At 51.1% G+C, this 12,601-nt stretch overlaps 7 protein-coding genes across 7 annotated transcripts; 4 read left to right on the forward strand and 3 right to left on the reverse strand.

The window, feature by feature from the left end:
- Nucleotides 1–46: 46 nt before the first annotated feature.
- EI90DRAFT_3285466 (uncharacterized protein) lies at nt 47–982 on the forward strand (the record flags this gene model as incomplete). The annotated part of the gene is made up of 4 exons (XM_039066970.1): nt 47–256; nt 309–634; nt 683–761; nt 815–982. Exons 1-4 carry the CDS (start codon nt 203–205, stop codon nt 980–982), a joined length of 627 nt encoding a protein of 208 aa, XP_038922210.1. The 5' UTR covers nt 47–202.
- A 165-nt stretch (nt 983–1,147) lies between these two features.
- On the reverse strand, nt 1,148–2,368 carry EI90DRAFT_3150444 (uncharacterized protein; the record flags this gene model as incomplete). The annotated part of the gene is made up of 6 exons (XM_039065660.1): nt 1,148–1,270; nt 1,321–1,359; nt 1,416–1,696; nt 1,758–2,135; nt 2,189–2,260; nt 2,311–2,368. The coding sequence occupies 6 exons, from the start codon at nt 2,366–2,368 to the stop codon at nt 1,148–1,150; spliced, it is 951 nt and encodes a 316-aa protein (XP_038922211.1).
- Nucleotides 2,369–2,408: 40 nt separating this feature from the next.
- EI90DRAFT_3033330 (uncharacterized protein) lies at nt 2,409–5,260 on the forward strand. The gene is made up of 7 exons (XM_039058451.1): nt 2,409–2,678; nt 2,745–2,808; nt 2,865–2,893; nt 2,956–3,200; nt 3,256–3,367; nt 3,414–4,325; nt 4,381–5,260. Exons 1-7 carry the CDS (start codon nt 2,481–2,483, stop codon nt 5,053–5,055), a joined length of 2,235 nt encoding a protein of 744 aa, XP_038922212.1. The 5' UTR covers nt 2,409–2,480; the 3' UTR covers nt 5,056–5,260.
- A 373-nt stretch (nt 5,261–5,633) lies between these two features.
- EI90DRAFT_2905840 (uncharacterized protein) lies at nt 5,634–6,380 on the reverse strand (the record flags this gene model as incomplete). The annotated part of the gene is made up of 4 exons (XM_039054225.1): nt 5,634–5,812; nt 5,904–6,037; nt 6,094–6,202; nt 6,272–6,380. Coding segments are annotated over 4 exons (531 nt in total), but the record flags the coding sequence as incomplete, so codon positions are not given.
- A 1,742-nt stretch (nt 6,381–8,122) lies between these two features.
- Nucleotides 8,123–8,664, forward strand: EI90DRAFT_3033337 (uncharacterized protein). The gene is made up of 2 exons (XM_039058452.1): nt 8,123–8,441; nt 8,477–8,664. Exons 1-2 carry the CDS (start codon nt 8,385–8,387, stop codon nt 8,651–8,653), a joined length of 234 nt encoding a protein of 77 aa, XP_038922214.1. The 5' UTR covers nt 8,123–8,384; the 3' UTR covers nt 8,654–8,664.
- Nucleotides 8,665–9,027: 363 nt separating this feature from the next.
- Nucleotides 9,028–9,682, forward strand: EI90DRAFT_3011912 (uncharacterized protein; the record flags this gene model as incomplete). Its single annotated transcript, XM_039056527.1, has 3 exons — nt 9,028–9,111; nt 9,169–9,430; nt 9,654–9,682. The coding sequence occupies 3 exons, from the start codon at nt 9,028–9,030 to the stop codon at nt 9,680–9,682; spliced, it is 375 nt and encodes a 124-aa protein (XP_038922215.1).
- A 2,005-nt stretch (nt 9,683–11,687) lies between these two features.
- On the reverse strand, nt 11,688–12,291 carry EI90DRAFT_2905525 (uncharacterized protein; the record flags this gene model as incomplete). The annotated part of the gene is made up of 2 exons (XM_039054209.1): nt 11,688–11,759; nt 11,833–12,291. Coding segments are annotated over 2 exons (531 nt in total), but the record flags the coding sequence as incomplete, so codon positions are not given.
- Nucleotides 12,292–12,601: the final 310 nt, after the last annotated feature.

A 12,601-nucleotide genomic window follows, 5' to 3' on the forward strand; every position in this document is an offset into this window, starting at 1 on the left:
CGTTCCGAGTGCGTGGGTTCGGGCGTGAATGCATCGATCACGTGGTCTTAATTATGGCTCTCGATATTGACGCGTCAGAGGCGTCTTCGTCCACGCCATCAGAACAGAATACTAATGAAAGATTCATGGCCAAGCCGTCGGCGCGGGAAACGGGCCCCGCGATGCATTTCTCTGGGCTGCATGCGCAGTGGCTGCAGCTGCAATGATTGTCTCCCCTTTCAGAACCCGCAGAGAATTACGGAGGTTGCAGGAAGCGGTATGAGCAGGCCATGCGCTCCCTGATGATCTGCTTGTTCAGGTTTCGCTAGGTTAGGCACAGCTCTCAGGCAACCAGAGCGATTGTCAAACTGCTTGATCAGACCAAAGCGGAACGAGGAGCATCGGCACAACACACATCGCGCACGCTTGACTCGCTAAGGGTGCAAGTAAGTGCAAACAGCAGAGCGCTGCAAAGATTCGAGGAAGAACAGAAAGTATTGTCGAGTTCTGTGGCTATTAGCTTCAAGTCCTTAAGCGAACAGCTGGCCCAAGCCATTCATGACAAAGCCGAGACGGATTCCGTCCATCTTAACCACGTCCGGTCGATCGCTGCTTACGTGGACTCGATTCGCGAGCAACTAGAAGTACGATCCAAGTAAGTTTAAGTGAGACTCTGGGTGAATATTCCCTTTATTGCTTCTAGGACTGATCAAGCGCTTCGCAAACAACTCGGACGGAGTCTCGCAGACGTCGCCGGTGTCGTTCATGAACTTGAGATTACCGTGAGCTATTCCGTGGACCTTCTGTGGTCATCTAGCTCACGCACTACTTTTAGGGTCAACTGCCCTACAACGGGAAGGATGTCAGGGGTGTGGAACGGCTACGTAGCCTTGCAAGGGATTTGGACGGTGTACCAAACACGTCCTCAGGTGCCAAAGTGGGGCCAGAGGAACCAAGGATGTCGCCTTGTTTGGACAACACCTACACCGCATCATGCCACTGACACCGCTCAGAGTTCATTCCATTCGCCATCCTTACAATGTATCCTTCACTTCACTGTAGCGAGCGCAAACACGCAGTCCTGTATCACTAGCTTAATCGTATTACTCATTTCTGCAGTAAAAATACAATACTCAAATCAATACAGTTCAGTCCGTAACGTCCAAGATCATCTCGCGCGTTTTCTCCCCTTCTCCACAACTTGATCCGCCCCGCCGCGATTAGCGGCACAGTCGTCACAAAACCATGCGCCTTTCGGTGATGACTTGAGGCCTAGACAAGATAGGTGGAACTGGAAGGAAGTCAAGGAGCGATCTAAAATAGCAAGGCAATGCAACGAACCCATTCATATTGACAGGTAGGATTATCGCAACCGATCATCTATTAGGAGTATGGTGGGTCAATCGCTCGCCAAATCAAACGGTAAGACCGCTCACCTCTCCGTAGGATGGTTTCTGACAGTAGCAGTAGGGTGTGTCATCATCAGCCCCATCACCATCATTAGCGTCTCCATCCCCAGCATCCTCGTCGGCTTCCATATCCTCCACGGGCACAGATCGGGTTGCTTCACGCCTTCGAGATGGTGGCGCAGGCGATGCAGCAGGAATATGGGCTTGTTGTGGCGTGCTGCGACCTCGAGAACCGGTAACATGAGTTAGAGTAATGGGCGAATTATTGATTCCCGAAAGAACGCTAGCGGTCTTATCAAGACGCCTTCCTACAGTAAAAATCCCCAAGTATGAGCCAAGCCCTTCTAATGGACAAGAACCAGAAATCACGTTTTGTTTCTCGTACAGCAGGGACTGGTGAGGGTGCAGAAATCACAGCTTCTGGGAGATGTACAGAAGATTGAGTGTACATAGGATTATGCCCAATGACAGCGGTAGCTCGAACGGGTGCCAATATCGATGGTTCGGGGAACGTGTCGCCTGATATTCTACGGATCCTGTGAAGATCATAGTCCAGGCGGCCGACGGCTTTGACCATGAGCTTCTCTAGTCGAGTGGCAAGCCGGACTTTCTCATCGGCTAGCTTGTCTATCTTGTCAAGATATTCTCGCGCTTTTTCGATGTGAGCTTGCTCCTTGGCTGGGCCCGAGTTGTTACCCTTACGGCTAAAGATATCTTGAGTCTTTTTGTGTATCTTTGATTCCAGTTCTTGAAGGGAATGGCGTGACAACACGGTACGTGAACTGGACGTCGTAACATACCAACGACTTCATAGTCTTTTTGCTTGATTTCTCCCATGAGGAACTGGACCTCATTATGCAAGTTATCAATACCTTAGAAATGGCCATAAGTATTTAGATGCAAGTGGGTAGGGTGCCCTCACTGGAAATATACTCCGTGGCTATTAAAACTGCTTCCTCAGCGTTGACATTGCTGGCCATGACAAAGGCGAGTGACAAGGCTGTGTTAAGCACAGCTTTCCGCGGTGCACGTGACCATAACATTCGCGTTTGTCTAGCCAGCACGTCTGAGAGGGTGAAATCACCCCTCTCCATGCAAGCTGGTTTTTCATACGCATCATACGGCATACCCCACCAAATGTCTTACGGATATCCTCAGCAGACTGGCGGTCTGACAGAACAGCAACTGCGCCAGATTTACGCACTGCAACAGCCATCATACGGAGCGGCCGCTCAGGCTCCGTCGCTCTATCAGCAGCAACCGCCAGGGCAGAACTCACAATATGTTCAGGTATGTCATCCTGTATCTCTCTTATATTTCTTGATTCACTAAGCTCCCGATCGTGACATATCTCAGCCAGGTTCCATTGCCTATACTGCCACTCAAACACCAAATGGCATAATGTACCAGCCAGTTGTCGGTCTGTTTTTTTCCTTGTCACGGAGAGTGGTCCCTCATGCCCTATTCTTCAACCAGCCCGAGAAGTCAGCGTCCAGACACGCCAGGTGGGTTGCCAGCAGCAACCATCACCAGGCGAGAGTATACTGATCCCACACCCTATGCCCAGGGCCTAGTAAAATCACTCCAGTACGTCCCAGCTGGACCACACCAAGGGCCCCAAGGACAACAGCCAGCCGCCGCCTATCCACAGCCTGCGTCCTATGGGGTTCAAGCGTCACACGTGTCCTACCCTTCCCAGGCGCAAGCGCTCGCTCCTGGTGCCATGGGAAATGTCCCTGGAGTAGCATACGATATGCGCACGTATGGTGATGCTTTCAGTAACGGGTACCCAGGTGTTTCTCCGAAAGACCTGTGGGTGTCATGACGTCAGACGAGCCTGCGTACGTCTTATTCTATTCTCAATTAGAAAACGTGCGATGAAGCAACGTGACAAGGAAGAAAGGGAAAGAAGGAAGTTGGAGGAACGAGCCGCGAAGAAGCAGCAGGAGTGGGCGAAAGGGAGTCAACATCGCCTCAGGGTACGATTACTTTATCACCCGGCGCGTCGTACTCACATGCTATTAGGCTGAGGGTGAAGAATTGCGTCGTGCCAGAGAAAGAGATCGGAGGGAAGAATACGAGAATCTTGAAGACCATGAAGATTCGTACCTTCGTGGCCGGCCGGACGCAGTGAGGTCGGGTGTACCAGGAGGTGCCTTTAACTTTGCAGGCGCAATGGGCGACCTAAGCATAAACGACGAGCCCCGTCGGCGAAAGATGAGCACTGCAGGTCGCTCACGCCCCGGCAGTCCGAGCGGAATTAATTTCGGAGGCCCGCCATTGCAGCCATCTTATGGCGCCACGTATGGGCCTGGTGGGCCTGGCGGCTATGTCCAAGAGCGTACCATCAACGGTATAGGCGCGCGCCCAGGAGAGATTCCAGGAGGACCCTATCCTGGCGCAATGGGACCGGGAATCGTCCCTGGCATCCCTGGTGCGCCTGCAATGGCCGGCATGACTAATGGAGTTGGTGTAATGCCTGCTCCAGGGGGCGGAATCATGCCTGTTCCAGCTGATCGTGCTAGGACACCGTATGGAGGGCCCAATGGTGGGTCCACTCGTTCTCATCCCAACACACCTTCGCGTGTTCCTATCTCTCAGATGCCTCCTTCCCCTTCTAATGCTGTCCCCACGTACGGTGGGGCCCCTTCAGGTGCAAGTCCATACCCACGGCCCGGCGCTCTTCCCAACGGCGGCACGATACCTGCTCCACTATACCTTGACCCTGCGGGCCTCGCCGGAGGCGGTGTAGCGTACAGTCAAGCCCATGCTTTCAGTCGAGAACCAAATCCCGCACTCCCCTACGCTCCGTTCCCACGCTTCGATATTGTAACGGATATGGATGAGCTCTTCGAACTCCTTCCCGAGGTTCCGCCGCTCCCCGCCGCCCTCGTTTCGCATGACGTGTCGCGTGACGACTGGGCCAGATATATGAGTGTAAGTCGCATAACTTCCGATCACCCTCTCTGGTCTTATTCAATCTCTACGACAGGATATTATAGCAGCTTGGCAGCCTAATCCTCAAGCACGACTGGTGCATCCTCCACAACGCGCTGCGATTGTTAGCAGTCTGACTGACACCTGGAACGAGCATTTCTTCCTTCGTCGTGGTCTTCACTTCATCTTCGACTCTGTTCGAATGCCGAGCCGTCATCGAAGTGCCAGTCGCGGCAGTAGAGGCAGCAGAGCGAGGTACTCTGATGAATCGGAGTCGGACAACAATGACTCTGATGAACCTTCTGAGAGCGAAAATGAGTTCGATGGACCCGGGCTCCGTGTACCTGGGAGTCGTGCTGGAAGTCGTGCTGGAAGCCGTCCTGGAAGTCGTGCCGGAAGCCGCACGGGAAGTCATATGGGACGCCGGCCGAGAAGGCGTAATGCTATGTCGTATTCTCTCACAGCGGAGTGTGTCCCAATGCGTGGCAGATCCGGCATACCGTCCGCAATGTCCGCCACTACACTTATGCCGGGAGGCACTGTTATGCCAAGCGGTGGGATCGTTCCTGGTGGTGGTGGTGGTGGTGGTATTGTACCGGGCATGGTTCATATGGGTGGTGACCCCAGGTTGAGCGGTGCGCCTATGGGTGTAGGTGGAATGGTCGATCCTCGGCTTGGTGCAGCGATGGGAAACCCTCCTGCGACTTACCAAGGAATGAACTTCCCTTAAATCTGGCTAAGCATTAGCCTATCAATGTAATTTCTTCTTTGGTCTGTTTGATTTCTCTTGGGTATCCCTTTGCTCCAACTTGCCAAATACTAGCGAGGGCCGCAATCGCCTACCTCACGACTGTACATGTATCCATCTACTCCTTAATGACATTGTTATGTCCTCCTAAAATACGAGGTTGTGCTTGAACCGAACGCAGCGGCTTATATTGCCCTCGCAATTCACATAAAATGTTATTCTGCATTAGAAAGCTGGGGGAGAGTATGAGGGCGAAATACAATGTCAAATTGGGGAGGCTTCTAACAGAAGAAAACATGAACAGGGCGAAATAAGGAGCGCCACTGAATGAGGGCTCAAATAATTGGAGGCTGTAGAAATGAGCGCCTGCTCTTAGCGATAACTTGGAAGAGAAGCGAAAACCCGAAGTGGTTCGAAGTGGCTTCTGAGGGTCATTGAATGCTTGCGTGTAACGTACTTTTCTCCGTCCGTCTTCGTTTTGGCTCACTTGGGACCCCAGAGTCGTTCGTTCCTAAGGTAGGCAATGACCTTTGAGGCGACTTAACCTGTCAACGATGAACCTACCATACACCAGACGGAATTGTCGCAGCCCTCATGTTGACACCCAACACACCCTTATCCAGGTTCGCCAAATGAGAGAATGCGCCGCGAGTAAGGTCGACATGATGAGATCCATCTTGGCATCCAGCGCAAGTATCAACAACACGAACGAAGATGCATCTAGAAGGACCATAGCACACTTCAAAGTGTCACCGATAAAGGATGTTTATAAGCAAGTTCCCCCCCCCCCAAAAAAAAACGACGAAATGCTGGATCAAAGTCGAACTTACGCTCGATAAACGAGAAACACTTGGGCCTGTCCCACCACCCTCGTAGAGTGAGTGCACAGACGAACGCGTCGTCAGTAGGCGTCCAATGTCCACTTGGCCAGCAACTGGGATTTTCGAGGTCCTTTCCCGTATACCTTTTCCCACATAGTAAGAGCCGCCGTGACGCGCTAAACAAGGGAGAGAAACGCACCAGGTGATGACCACGGGTATAAATTTTCCCACTGATTTTAGGGCATCTTTCAGCACTCCTCCTTGCCCTGCCAGTCCAGGAGTCCCGCTTTTGCTTTTTGCTTTTTTCCCTTTTCTAGTTCGACTACGCCTATGGGCTATTCCATCGCCGTCTCCATTTCCGTGTCCGTATGCGGAACGATCCTGCTGTGTTATCGTCGCGTTCGAATATTTGTACTCGAGATCGGACACGAAGACGCGTTTCCAGCCATCCTTCTCGTCGAATGTCGTGTCTTCTGGGTAGGAGTGCGCAACGCATAATCGTGGTGCTCTATATGGTTATTCTGACCCAACCCCGGCAAGGGCAATAACGCGTTCGACAAAGACGCGTAGAACAAGACGGAAATTAATAACAGTGGCGCAGCCCCAATCATCGAGGAATACGGTGCGATTCAACAAACGAAGGGAGTGAGGGGGGGGGGACCAAAGTCGTCTCCTTGAAATTGGGGGGGAGAGGAGAAGAAATCAAGAGTGAGACAAGTTGAGCTTGGCGGTTGGGTTTACAACAGGGGACTAGGTTGGAGGGCCGTATTCCCACGGTCAAACAATTCTTTAATTCAGCTCCGACCCATAAGCCTTGAATGGTCATCTCTACTGGACCGAAAGCGTTACGATTGCTTGGCTTGGGGACCCCATTTTCTAGCCTGTTTGGTGATTCGGTGCCAAACATCTGCGCTTAGGGTGGGAAGTTGGAATGATCGAGGGGGCTTGCATGAGCATCATAGGTCAGCCAAGCGGGGCAATCGATCTTGGGGCCATGCATGCAATGGGAAATGTAGTGCGGGACTTTATACTTCCAAGGTGAGAGTGCATGACCGACCTTCCCATTGCGGCCGGCGTCGCGTGCACGGGGTGTGGCCTTGTGAGCAACTGTATCGGTGTACTCCACACCCACACACTGAAGGCACTTCGTGGAAGTGCTCGGAAGCATCGATGCATAGACGGCGAAGCCGAACGGTTTTTCTGCTTCTTGCTCCCTGGCCTGGCTGGATTCTTTACGAATGATTTTCCAAGGGTCTTCCGATGAGAATGCCTCTTCAACTTAAAAAATTGCGCTAATAATTAGTGGCTCCGATGCTAACTGGGGTGGAAAGGGGTCAATCCCCTTCATCATGGAAAAACGCACTTCATACGGGAACATTCATCATCCACTTCCTGCTAAGAATCCTCGATTCATTGCGCATCCGTCCCCACTTGCGCAAGCCAAATAACCCCCATCAGATGGAGCTATTGGAGCTCGTTCTGAAACATCTAGTCACGCAGACAGTACGCAAGATCCCACCCCCAGGCTTCTTTTTCCTCCTTCGGGACCCCCCGATTCTATCGCTGCATTCTGGGCGGCAGAACATCAGGAAGCCCGCTACCGGGTTAGGTGGCATGACATGCTCCATGACCTAGCGACATTGGTACTATGTATGCTGGTGGTGCAAAACATTAGTACTGTTGGTGTTGAACAGTGCTGATACAACATCTGCTGACCACAGAGGGCCGTCTATACCTCCGCGCGCTTCTTCTACGTATCAGAAAGCCAAGTGCTGTCTTTCTTGGAAGTTCCGTGATGATATACATCGCTACTTCTGTGCGTTTGCGTTTCAGACTGCCCAAGTTCGACAACATCACTACCATCGGCAAAGAAACGTCTAATTCTTGCCAGCGCATCCGCGTAATTCGTCCCAGTTCCTGGAACAACACAACGAACACTGGTTGGACTACTAGTACTACTAGCGAGCTTCCGCGCCTAACTAGTCACGCGGGGATCATTGCACCAGCTGCAACCAGCTGTGGATCAAGCCGCCTGGCACAACCCACAAATAGCCGAGAATATTGCTTGTGTCAAAAAGCAAAGAACAAAAAACAAAAGAATCAAAGAGTTGCAACCGCTTTGGAAGAACTTAGTTCCCGTTCCCGTTATATTCTTTAGCCGGTCCAACCCCCCCCCCCCCCTGTCTCATTTTGACAACCTGACTTGCTCATTGCACGTTCATTGGATTTCTTATGTTCTGTTAAGCAATAGCAACCATCTATCTATCCACATTCACGTCACAGCGTTCTTTTCTTTCTCACTCGGGTCTCGATCGGGTTGGTTGGATACGTGGGAGCTTTGAATGGACTCCTGAGTTTCTTCCAAGAAGTAAGTTACCTGCACAGCAGTGTCACTCTGCCTGGCATAATTACGTTGTTTGTGCCACTTGTGCTTACGTGTTGGTTTCTCTATTTTGGGTTGTTATTCACTTTCTGGTCACGTCTGATCACATGCCGTTCTTTGTTTTCTATCTTTCGTGTTTGTTTTTGATTCCTCCATTCTCGTTTGTCTTTTTAATCAATCTTTCATCCTCCTTCTCGAGAGCTCGCACGGTATCTTGGTGAACAGTGAGTCCTTGAAGTCTCGTACCAATCTTACGTTCGTGCATCCTCGTGCTCTTGACAATGTGATGCACGCGTTGAATGGTGTAAGACTTCCTCTCGGTAGTGTTCCAATGTCCGCCCATAGGTACTCTATGGTTTGTCCCTGCACACAATAATCTGTAAAAGCGTAAGCCCCATCCAGTGCTATCTGCCTCCTTTTGATGACTTTCTTATCTCCACATCCCAACTTCACATCGAACGATCATTCAGCAGGAATGGTTGGGATCATTGACTCCCCCAGTTCCTCTATTTGCGGACCTCGGTATCATTCTAACTTGACCAATGCACAAGACGGAGGATACTTCATTTCTTCCACCGCTCTGGAGGTTTCTGTCTCTTCGCGAGGATCTGCCCATAACGCCACTATCTGTCCTTGGACTCCATTTGCTACGTCGATGTCGGTGTCTAGGTTGGTGGTTATTATGACTTTGCTTCCGTTTGCTAGTTCCACCACTGGAGGCAGACCGCCTTTGCGTCTTAATCGGCCTGAATGACTGTCGTCTTTGTACACGTGAACGTCAAGAATATCAGCATCACCTCCGAGTCTGTGCCCATGTCTGCTTTTGCACCTGAGGTGACGTTCACGTTCCCGTGATGCATTTGTTTCTTCATTTTCTCATACCTCTCACAGGGTGACCCATTCAAGAACATCTATGACGCCAAACCGCTGGGGTCCTACAACTTCCAACAGGACAAAAATATGCCCTACTCCCTCGATCTCAAACCTGGTGACATAGTGGTCACTCAATGCCTCTTGGAGAAGTTCACTGAAACCGGCACTAACCTAAACCGTGCTGCGTTCAAACTCATCGGTGTCACTTACCTTGGCAACGGTCCTACACCCAAGAACGACATTGCGACCCTCACTGCATCTCCTTCAAAACGGGCTCTCTGTAAGTAACAGTCGCGACTCTTCTCAATTAGGTGCTTAAAGTCGGCCCCTCTTTCAGAAACAGCGTTTGCATCGGAAACCTTTCTCACTTGTTTGATTTCCATCTGTCAAATGCCCTTCTATTTGTCCCTCCTTTCTGACTCAATGAAACACCACGCTCCGTTCCCCTGTACATACTGTGTTTGTTTCAATTCCACAATGTATCTACTGCAATGGCTGTGCAGGTTTCCGCGATGCGAAGCACGCACTCTAGTATGTAGTACTGTCTGTATATCCTTTTTGTCCTATTTAACAAGCCGCCGTGTCTTCTGGTTCGTACGTGTAATTCAACTACGATGACAGCACAACATGAAGGTCCTTAACATTGTCCATCCCATGACCGCTGAAGAATTCCCCATGACACCCGCGGACCTAGCTCCGCATCGTACCCATGATCACACAAAAAAGAGGGTGCCACCACGGCTTCACCGTTGTTCGGGGAGTTGCACAGTTTCAATATGCAAGCATGACCGACACAAATCTCTATTAGAGGAGTACGTGGACGTCTCGATTGATAAAATACGCTACAGGCGAGAGCAAATGCGTGAAACCAAAGAGATCAGGAAGGAAAGAAAAAAATCAAGAATAACAACAGACAATTGGTAGTGAATTACTCAGCATTCGCGAGAAGTTAGCAACACAATAAGACCACAAACGACCACAAAGATGTGCCATGCGGATTTAAATACGAGAAGAAGATATTTCAAAGCGAAGGAGGAACAAAAGACGATATGGAGCGTGACAGTTACACTAAGAAAACCCGGTAACTTTTGTGCGAGAGAGAGAAAATATAAAGGCGAAAGTAAGAAAGATAGCACTACTGGTCCGCGCGCGGCAGCACAAAAGAGAAGAAGATAGAGTAAGAAGCAGGAAAGCGGAGGAAAAATAGTATCCCGCACGAGCTAGGCGTGGGTGAAAATCCGTGACGCCCCCTGCCGCTTCGCAGTTTTTTTTTTTAAAAAATTCATAGGATAGATAGAACCTGAAGAGAAGGTAATTCCAGTCAAACGAGTCTCCAGGCGGCCATCAAGGCAAAGGGGAGGGGGGAACTTCAAGGATCCACCGTATATATTCCCTTCAATTTCTTCCGGTTTTCAATTGCTTTCGATCCCTAGTCCCTGAGCAAGACCCTGCACCTGAGCAGTCGCTTGCGCCTGGATCGGTACCGGCGCCGCTACAACCGGTGCTTGGTTACCAGTCGGTCCGGCCGGAACGCTCGGAGGGCTTGATCCAGCGCCGCTGGAGACGGAACCACCAGAACTACCGGGAGTGTTGGCAGCCGATCCCTGACTCTGACCATTCTGTGACCCCGAGAAAGGTTCCATGTACTGACGCCATTGCGATGACCCATTAAACTGTGCACTACGATCTCCACCCTCTGCTTGTTGCTGTCGCTGCGGAGTGGTCGAAGCTGCCGGTGGCGTAACCTGCTGTTGTTGTAATATACCTGCACCCATGAACGGACTGGAAGAGGAGGAGCTTGCATTGCTGGCACTACTTTTTCGCCCGTCAGCGACAATATAGTCTGATCCAACGGCTGCAGGAACACCGTTCGCCCCTAATCCCATATTTCCTATCCCAGCACTCAGATCAGGAGTAGAAGGGTAGGATCCGTAAGCACCCATGTTGGACATTATACTAGGACTAGGAGAGTGAAGCGACATTGGTCCAGGTGAAGTGGCACTCTTGCGCCGGATGCGAGCACTCTCTGCTCCAAGGGATGACCCATTCGAGAAGGACGATGGTATAGCTGGCGTACGAGGAAGTCGAATAGGAGAAGCACTATCAAGGGAAGAGGAATGCAAAGGATGAGGATGAACTCTAGATCCTCCGAAAGAATTCCCATATCCACTGCCAGTGCCAAAATGCGACCCAGTAGGAGGGAATTGTTGTGATTGATTCAAACCATTGTGCGGGCCATAGGCACTGAATGGAAACTCCACATTGGCCCCGGAACCGAATCCATTCGTAGTGGACAGTGAAGTAGTTGAATGCTGCGCTTGGAAGGCTACAGATGTATCGTCCCAATCGCTATTCCCCGAAGCGTTGGAGGACATGGACCCGCGCCGACTGTCCGCACCAATACGAGCGGCGGTCGTGCCGGGCAACGAAGAAGTAGAAAGACCGCGGTCTTTCTTCAATCGAGCAGCACTTCCGACGCCATTCACACCACCAATAGACGACCCCTTCGAACCTTTACGGGGTTTAGAGTTGGTGGTGCGTACTTCATCGAAACGAGGTGGCCGAGGCCGCATGTGTGTGCGTTCATAAAGCCCGCACTTGTTACAAACCTAATTTCCAATATCACATAACAATAAGTTCAGACGATCAAACATGAAACGAGAAAAAGGATGAATTACGTACGATCTTGCCCTCATTCAATGTACTCCTCCGCCAACTTGGCGGCTCCGTCGTATGACAATTATGACACCGTCTCCGAAGGAATTGCGTCTCCTTGGAGCTCGCATCATCAGTATGCATAATTTGAATTCCGCCAATGGCACCAGGCCCTCCGACCCCCGCGCCGCTACTACTCGAAGACGGCCGAGAGGGATACACGGGCAGCGGCGCCGTCTGAGAGGGCACTACAATCGGTGAGGATGTTTGAGAATGGGCAAGCGGCAGATGGTCCGCTGACCCTCCGAATTCGGCCGCAGATCCATGTAGAGGCGGGTAAGAGTTCGACGAATGCGATGATTGGTGGTGGTGTTGGAAGCCCTGCGAAGAGAAGTGGGGCTGTTGCTGCTCTGGATCGGAATAATGGCCTAAATGCGTTTGCGAAGCATTGCTGTGCAAGCTCAATGGTTCTGCACTCAGAGACATTGGTTCGCTGTACATTACACCACTATTGCCGCCCCCAGCGATGTCGTCTGGGTGATGATGGACAAAGGGGCTTTCGAATTCCCCCTGAGAGAAATTCGCTCCAGCCAAGTCGCTAAACGAAGAGGCGCTGGAGACACTGCTTGCGGTCGAATGCGATGAATTCAGACGTATATCGCCAAAGTAGGCCACGTTCCCACTAGAGGGGATGTTCCCAAACGTCTGAGAGCCATCGGAATTATAGCGCTTGAAGATTTGTGGTTCAGAGTTGCGTTGGTTGAGTGAATCGGTGCTCGAGGAGGATGCGGCGGGA

The sequence above is a fragment of the Cantharellus anzutake genome (genome assembly GCF_015039405.1).
Source record: "Cantharellus anzutake strain C23 chromosome Unknown EI90scaffold_4, whole genome shotgun sequence".
In the NCBI taxonomy this organism is placed as follows: domain Eukaryota; kingdom Fungi; phylum Basidiomycota; class Agaricomycetes; order Cantharellales; family Hydnaceae; genus Cantharellus; species Cantharellus anzutake.

Bases quoted from the DNA above. Each gene is read 5' to 3' on its own strand.
- EI90DRAFT_3033330 (XM_039058451.1), top strand. From the start codon at position 2,481: ATGCAAGCTGGTTTTTCATACGCATCATACGGCATACCCCACCAAATG. The intron at 2,809-2,864 runs GTCTGTTTTTTT...TTCTTCAACCAG, and splicing joins AATGTACCAGCCAGTTGTCG to CCCGAGAAGTCAGCGTCCAG. The intron at 2,894-2,955 runs GTGGGTTGCCAG...CCCTATGCCCAG, and splicing joins TCAGCGTCCAGACACGCCAG to GGCCTAGTAAAATCACTCCA.
- EI90DRAFT_3033337 (XM_039058452.1), top strand. From the start codon at position 8,385: ATGCCGTTCTTTGTTTTCTATCTTTCGTGTTTGTTTTTGATTCCTCCA. The intron at 8,442-8,476 runs GTCTTTTTAATC...CTCCTTCTCGAG, and splicing joins TGATTCCTCCATTCTCGTTT to AGCTCGCACGGTATCTTGGT.